The sequence below is a fragment of the Olea europaea genome, chromosome 20 (assembly GCF_002742605.1).
Source record: "Olea europaea var. sylvestris chromosome 20, O_europaea_v1, whole genome shotgun sequence".
NCBI lineage: Eukaryota > Viridiplantae > Streptophyta > Magnoliopsida > Lamiales > Oleaceae > Olea > Olea europaea.
In genome coordinates, this window is record NC_036256.1 from 15,131,307 (window position 1) to 15,139,311 (window position 8,005).

The window sequence follows — 8,005 nt, forward strand, 5'->3', positions numbered from 1 at the left end:
AGTTGTTTCGAATTCTTTTATTCCCAAATGGCTGCAAATGCAGCAGACCCAACCCAACCATTCATTTGTTTCCCATCTCAAATATAACTCAATGGTCAATCAATTTATATTGAGAAATGATAGGGATACATAATTTTTGATATATAGGTGTGTTAACCCTCTCACATGACACCAAAATTTATGTACAAGAATAGCTTTATCCATTTATATTTGTTTCCCATCTCAAATATAATTCAATGGTCAATCATTTGCTTTCTCTTTTATTGTTTTTGTCCGGAGTAAACATACTTGATCAGGATTGGTGACAGGAGAGAGGTGACAGACGTCTGCATACCAATGTCTGTTTGAATTTTTTTTTTCAAACTGTTCAATCATAATCAACACACGTCACCCTATCGCCAAATCCCGTCACCAACCCTGTTTGTGTAGCATAACTCATTTGTACGATAAATCACCATTACGATTCATGGAAAATTGCACCAATGGTCAATAAGCTATTTCCAAACTTGAGGCTTGTTTGAGCCACATTATTCTAAAAATTCATTTTTTTTTTTCAAAACTCATTTTCAATCATGTATTATCCCATAAAATAATTTTATACGTAAACCCAAATCTTTTTCCTATTTTTTAACATACATTTTCCAAAAATCACTATTCCAAAATATATTATTCCCAAAAATGGAGCTCAAACAAGTGTTTATATTATTGCCACAAAATATAATCAAGTACAACGAAAATCATCCAAGTCTTTGTTATCCGTGGTCACATGGAAACATAAGTCATTATAAATTTGAGCAGACCAACATAAGTTGGGTAATATGTTGCTCCTTTTTAAGGATTGGGAACCAATTGTCCAATTTCCCTTATAATTTTTATCTCCTCTCAATTTTTTTACCCAATCTTAATATAAATCTTCGTCTGAGATGACTTACTATCTACTTTGCTGCTGGATGAGAAGGATCAAAAAATTCAACTGAAAATATCCTCATTTTTTTTAATCCATGCAGGATAACGGATTTTTTTGTACAAAAATAGGGGATTATTGCCATCAGAAGAGAAATTGAAAAGATTTAAGAGAATATTGTCAAAAAAATAAAGATTGAAGACGAAAGTGCGAAAATGGTAAACACTGGGTATGGCAGCTGCATTTTCCCCAAATTTTTCTAGCCTGTTACAAAAATCTTCAATTAAGATAGCAAGTGAAATTGGAAAGAGTCAACATGAAACCTCTGCACATTATTTCATTAGACACATTTTGTTACATAACTTTATTTAAAAGCATAGCTCGCCATGTCAAGGGAAAAGTCTGAAGTGTGTGTATAATACAGTTCGTAAAATGAAAACACGAATACCATTTTAAGCAGATACATCGGCAAAAAGCCTACTAAAGCATGCTTCCCAGAATTCAAAATATCAAGGCTTACCTGAAAGTACAAGCATTTTGACGCGGGTTGCCCCCAGAATTCATAGAGCCATCAATCTTTAGCAAGCTCTTACTCTGCTTCGTCGTAGTTCACTGTCTGACGTCCATAAGTTAAGAATAATGCTTTTGGTAAGCAATGCTTACAAAAAGCAGTCTATGGGACCCAACTGCCACATAAATTGTTGTTTGTAAATACTGCTTACAAATAGCATTATTCATAACTTATTCTAAGTAGTTCCAATAATATCAAAGATTCCAACAAGAAGAAATAGAGAGCATTATTCTGGTCGTCCAAAATGAGAAGCCAATGGGGATAATTAGTACTATAACTTCCTATCGTCTCTTTTTCTTCAAAAGTGAAGCAGCTTGCAAAACCAATCTATCAACCTCATCTAGATCCTGTAAGTCTAAGTTGTCTCCCAATGATTTGTCTTTTCTGGAGTCAGCAGATATTTGACGCAGATGTTCTTCAAAATCTTCTACTTCTCCGTCACTACGTACAGGAAACTTTTCAAACACATCCAGATAAAGGGGTTTTTCTGACTCCTCCTCATTCTCAGTGTCTGATTCTGTCTCAAAAATGTCTGACAAAGCTTCAGAATCCGAACCCATATCTGAATCCATTGTAGAATCACCATCATTAGGTTCATCACTTTTAGCCAGTATCTCCTTCAGCTTATCAGACCCCTCAAATTGCTGATTAGGAAGGAATCTTGACTCAAGATTATCAGCATTGCTTAATTGTTTTTCTTCAGTAGCATCAGTTTTACATTCGGCCTGAGCTCGAAGTAGCTCTAGTTCTTGCTCAAGTCTTGGAATATATTTCTTAACAGCTCTTAGTGCATCCCGATATTTGGATTTGTCTAAAGCCTGTTTTCAAGAGAAATAATAAACAGAAGAAGCAGATAAATGGACATCAGCTTACTAGAATACAGGTATGTTTTGAGACACATCAAAAGGAATGAGTAAGCCTATTAAGAGCATAATTGGCTAAGCATAAAAATTTAAATGTTTCCAAACATGTTTGGGTAACTTACTTTTAAGCAAAAGGTCATATATTTCAAAATAACTCTTACCTTACTTCTATAATAAGTAACTTTAATTATTTCCAACACTGACCAATAAAAAATGTTATTTATTTAAAACTTACTTATTTATTTGTAACTATTTAAACTTAATTAAACACACTCTAACCCAATAAAAAATACAAAAACATGATATTGTGACAATAAAAGGAATGACTAAACCTTCTTCCTAGAGAGAGTTGTCCTTGGCGACATTATCTCAGTTGGAGGCTGAGAGTAATTCTTCCCTCTGTACATAATAATAGTGTCATCTTCCTGTATATCAAGCACAATCCCACCACTCAATCTTGCCAACTCAGCAGCAATCTCCTTCACCTCGCCTGGTGAAAATGTCTTCACAATAACTTTTAGGGTCTGGTGCTTCTTCCAGTGCAAGTGCATGTTCAAAATCACACCCTGGTATATTCCACGCCTTCCAACTGGTACATAATTCTTGCACTTCTCGCCCATCTTAAGAAAGTAGAAGTGTTCTTCGGGGGTCAAAATCTCAGGGTCATGGGTAGTTTCAGAGGACTCTTTAGGCTCAATTTTCTTCAGTGCTTCAAGAAGTCTTTCCTCTTTTTTCCGAGCCTAAACGGAGACGAGAGATCAACCACTCATAACATTTTCAAATAACACTCATAGTCAACAAAATGCTTAAAATAGTCAATATTGATGCATCCTAGAAAATGTCAATTTACTTATTTTTTATCAGTAGAAAACCAGTAAAGCAGCTTATGTTTGTTCGAAATGGCATATTTGTATGCAGAATACATAAAAAATAGTAGGATCACACATAGGTTACTTCTATCCTCCTATTTCGCGGTTTAACCTAGCATCCTTGTATTATAGGCACACAATTATGTATATTAATTTTCATTGATAAGATGGTTTAGATAGTCTGCTTCATAAATAAAAATCTGACTATAGTAGGTTTCAATATATTGTACTTAACTACGATGGACAATAACATATATCAGAATATTGACATGTAAAATCAATCAATGTCCAGCACACTACATATAAATATTGACTTGAAGCTCATAGCTAGCAGGAAGAATGTAAAGGGAAAAAAAGAAAGAAAGAAAGAACACATCCGTTCACCGCATTAACTCAATTCTTGTATCTAAAACCAGCAATTATGCTATAAACTAAGTAAAGTGGGAGAAAGTAAACAGAATTGGAATAAGAATAAGATTTCTAACTTAGTCAATCTCTATGAGGATTTGTTTTTCTTGCCAGGTCATTCTACATATTAACTTGGATCTTGCATACCAGATAAGCATTTAAAACAAAAAGATCATGAAGTGAAGAACATAAACCATGGTGGTATAAAAGTAAGATTTCTACTTCGTTGGGGGTACGATAATGTTTGGGCACATTATCTCAATTCTTGTATATAAGCTACATATTTAAGTCGAATAGAACATTTTTTTTTAATGACCATGGGTGTCCTTAAGTCGAACAGAACATAAACCAAAATTGTATCAGAATAAGATTTTTACATTCCTCGTTTTATAGAAGATTTTTTCCTTTCAGGTTCAATCGCCACATTATCTCAATTCTTGCATATAAGCATGTAATTACAACAAACAAAACATGAAGTGGATGAACATAAACAAAAGTGTTACAAGAATAGGAATTCTACCTTACTCAATTTGTATAGAATTTTCTCGTCCTGTGTCATTCTTTCATATTCTTTCTTCTTCTTATACCTAAAAAACTTCAACCACCTCACCACTGCTCTCTTTCCCTTGAGCTTTTTCCTCTCCTTCCTTTTAACTTCACTCGACCCATCACCCAAAGCAGAACTTTTTCCACTCTGTTCTACCATTTGATCCATATTCCTGGAAACCCGGCTCGAATGAACCCACAGAACCCCTCCAAGATTAAGCCTCCGTGCCCCCATTTCATACTGCCAACGTTGCTCGACAGCAACAGGCACGAATCCGTCAAGAGTCTTGCATAAATATAAATCGCAGAAACTACTCAAATATTAGCTATTTCTAAAAACGAACACAAAACAAAGAAGCAATTTTTTAATGTGATTTCGAAAGGGCATCGCGTGAATATACAAACAAAACTTTACCATATAAATATAATCATATATATTCAAAATACTGGGAAAAAATACCTGGTTTTGTTAAGTGTGGAATGCGATTGGGACAAGAGTGTCATAAAAGACCGAGGATAATTGAATAGATGTTTGAGCCGGCATTTGCATGCTAATTGTTTCATCGCCATTTTTTCTCGTTCGCAGCTCTGTCACGCTGTAATCTGCAGTTGAAGGATTTGGAGAAGAGATGATTTCGATTCTGGGCTTCGGACATGGACAAACAAACCCTAACCAAAAGAATAAGGGCAATTTACACAAACAAAGGAAACATAGGGGATTGAATTGGAAAATACTGGTTTGTTTCAAATTTTAATCTAGTTCGGACTATGTTATTTTTTAGGTAATATTAACGCATCAAAATATCTATTCATTTCTCAATAAATCTTCAAATTTGATTAATTATTTAAAATGATAAATGAAAATATAATCTTCATATATGACATACTCTGCATCATCATGTATTATTATTAATCGATAATATACGTGAGTGAACTTGAGAGTTCAAGTTGAAGCCAAAAAAGAGTTCATATTTGTCCAAAATAATCGATACACATAAGATATACGAAAAAAGAACTATCGAGACATATATATAATATCTTTTGAACACACATATTTGATGTACATTTAACTATTTTTTATATTCATTTAAATCATTCGATGTGTCTATGATATAGTTCTTGAAATGAGCTTCGAGAGAATATAGAAGATTTATGCATTCGACTAACATACAATCGTTAATAAATTTTTAAAGTTAGCTTGTTATTGAAATTCTTAATTTTTTAAATGATGTTTCTTTTGACATTAAAAAAAATTAAAAGTTTATTAGGAAATTTTTTAAATGACGTCAAAAAAATTTTGTTAGATTATTTAAAAAATTAATTGATCGAGACGAAAAAATAACAATAAGAAAAAACAATTCCTAAAAATGATCGAATTTCTTTTATATATAAAAATTTTTTAGATCTTAAAATAATCAAGATGAAAAATTAGTTGGCCTCAATTTTGTGTTTCTATAATTGAAATGTATTTTCTGAGGATAAGATAAATGCTCCCTTGATGCATGGATTAAAAACTCAAATTATTGGAGCTCATAATTTATATATTAAATATTATTTTAGTATGAGTGGTTATTTTACATATAAATGACGTATTTGACGATAACTATATTCAATATAATTAAATCGTGTAATTAATCGAATCTTTTTTTATTGTTTAATATTCAATCGATTTAATAAAAAAACTTATTTACGTGTAATATTATTTTATGGAAGATTCTGCAATTGAAAATAAAAGAGAGAAAAATGAAAAAAAATGATTTAAAGGAGTCAAACACAAACTGAGTCACAGTATAATATTTTGTCACTAAATGGGGTTGAAGTTTTTATTTAATCACCCAATTTTGATATATTTGAATTTAATCCTTCAAAATTTATATACATCTAAAATATTCAATATCGTCAAATAGATTAATCGACATCTTTTTGACTGAGTATTAAATTTTTTCAACAATATGCTAAGTTTTACTTTGATTTATCGCAACTGCTTTTAAGAAGTAAGCAATATATATTATTCAACATACTTCCTGTGACGTTATAAGGGTAAAATAGATTTGTATAAAAAAATATATCAATCACCAAGAAAAAAAGAGGAAAAAATTATTACGACAATGCTCCGTGCATCACAGAGCATTTGCTCCGTGATACAATTTTTTAGACATATCAAATGATTTAAATGAATATCGAAAATAGTTAAACGTACATCAAACATGTGTGTTAAAAATGCGTATAACTCGTCATTTTTTCTCTAAAAAAATTAATTATTTTATTAATGTTTATTATTTTTTAGTAACAATTTTCTCAATATAATTTATATCATTTTCTTTAAAAAAAAATTATGCGTATGACATCAACTATTTTTTTTAACGTAAAAATTCAAATCAGGCACACTATTTTTTACTTTTTGTTATTTTGTCTACATACAAAAAAATCATTAAACCCTTAGTGTGATAGTTACTGTGCGAGGAAGTTGAGGGTAAAATGAGAAATATCTAAATACGTCTTGAATGAACAATAACCAGTTGATTCGCTCTTTTAAGATTGTAGTGATTTACTAAACGTTTATTAAAAAGTACAACAAAATTTATTGTCTATGTATTTCCTTGACGTGTATGTAATAGTTTCAAAAATTACATTGTCAATTTTTATGGTGAAATTTGAGAGAATATGTATGTTAATCTTTATATGTAGGGGTGGACCCACAGCAGGTCTTGGTGGGTCACATTTTGAATTTTTTTTATCATTTTATTTTTATTTTTATATGAATTCATCAAAATTTAGGGGAGATTTTTCTATTTGGCCTGTCACTATTCCTTTTTATGGAAATATCTATATTGCCCTTAATGAAATGATTCTTTTTATATTGCAACATATGTCTTAATCCTTTAAACATTCTATCATCTGTTTACTCTATTTTGGATATTTGAATATAAAATCATTCTATAATTTAATAAATAAGAATAATCCATAACATATATATCATATAAAATACCATATTCTTCTAATGGTAAATTTGTACTTTTTAATTGAGATATAATATTTTTTATTTCTTATAACATTCTTTCTAATAAATTATCTAATCCTTCAACTGTATATTCTAGCATTTATCAAAATAATTATCATGCAATTGTCCCCGCGATTCTTTTAAGATATTAAAAAGATTCATTCTAATTTTAGCAAAAATTTAATAATTTTACCTTAGGTTTGATCTAGACTTGTATTTTTAGAATCGAGTGATCTTCGAGCTCTGAATTTGTAAACTGATTCCTTCAACGGCCTCCTGCCTTCACGAAATTGTTACTGTTTCAGTTATTTGCTCTCACTGTATCAACTTCTAAAAAATAAAATTCTAGATTTCTGTTAAGGAAAACTCTCTTTTTACTAAAACAAGAAGGAAACTTTCTATTAGATCTTTCAAGAATCTATGGGAAAAAAATTTAGAAACTCATATTGATATCAAAATATTGAAATTTTATTTCTATTGGGATTGATATAAGACTTATATTTAGTACAAAGGGATTTCGAAAAAACTGATTTTTTAAACTGAGAATAGGCTATTGCTTACAACTCGAGAATTCAAGATAGGATGATATGATATTCTTCTATGGTAATGTCTCTATTTATACAAGTTTTTGAGACTCTATTACATTATTGAATATATCAGCAAGGCACACTTGCCTTTCTATTTTCTTCCTTGGGCCTACATCTTTACTTGCTGGTTCAATTTTTCTATCCAAAGAGTATCTTTTTCTATTATTGCTCTTTATCTTCAATGTCTTCACATGTAATATTATTGTCCTTCATACACATTTGTCAAAAGGTGCTTTGTCTTCTTCTTTTATTTCTT

The 8,005-nt window shown here is 30.8% G+C and overlaps 1 protein-coding gene across 3 annotated transcripts; it reads right to left on the minus strand.

Moving 5' to 3' along the window:
• Nucleotides 1-1,171: 1,171 nt before the first annotated feature.
• LOC111369771 (uncharacterized CRM domain-containing protein At3g25440, chloroplastic) lies at nt 1,172-4,851 on the minus strand. Of its 3 annotated transcripts, none has more exons than XM_022991406.1 (4): nt 4,622-4,851; nt 4,136-4,447; nt 2,671-3,078; nt 1,172-2,293 (listed from the first exon to the last, which is right to left on the minus strand). In XM_022991406.1, the coding sequence occupies exons 2-4, from the start codon at nt 4,394-4,396 to the stop codon at nt 1,757-1,759; spliced, it is 1,206 nt and encodes a 401-aa protein (XP_022847174.1). In that variant the 5' UTR covers nt 4,397-4,447; nt 4,622-4,851; the 3' UTR covers nt 1,172-1,756. The 3 variants fall into 3 exon arrangements, with proteins under 3 accessions (XP_022847174.1, XP_022847173.1, XP_022847175.1); XM_022991405.1 differs by having other exon boundaries at nt 4,136-4,472; XM_022991407.1 differs by having other exon boundaries at nt 4,136-4,402; nt 4,622-4,727.
• Between the last annotated feature and the right edge of the window lie 3,154 nt (nt 4,852-8,005).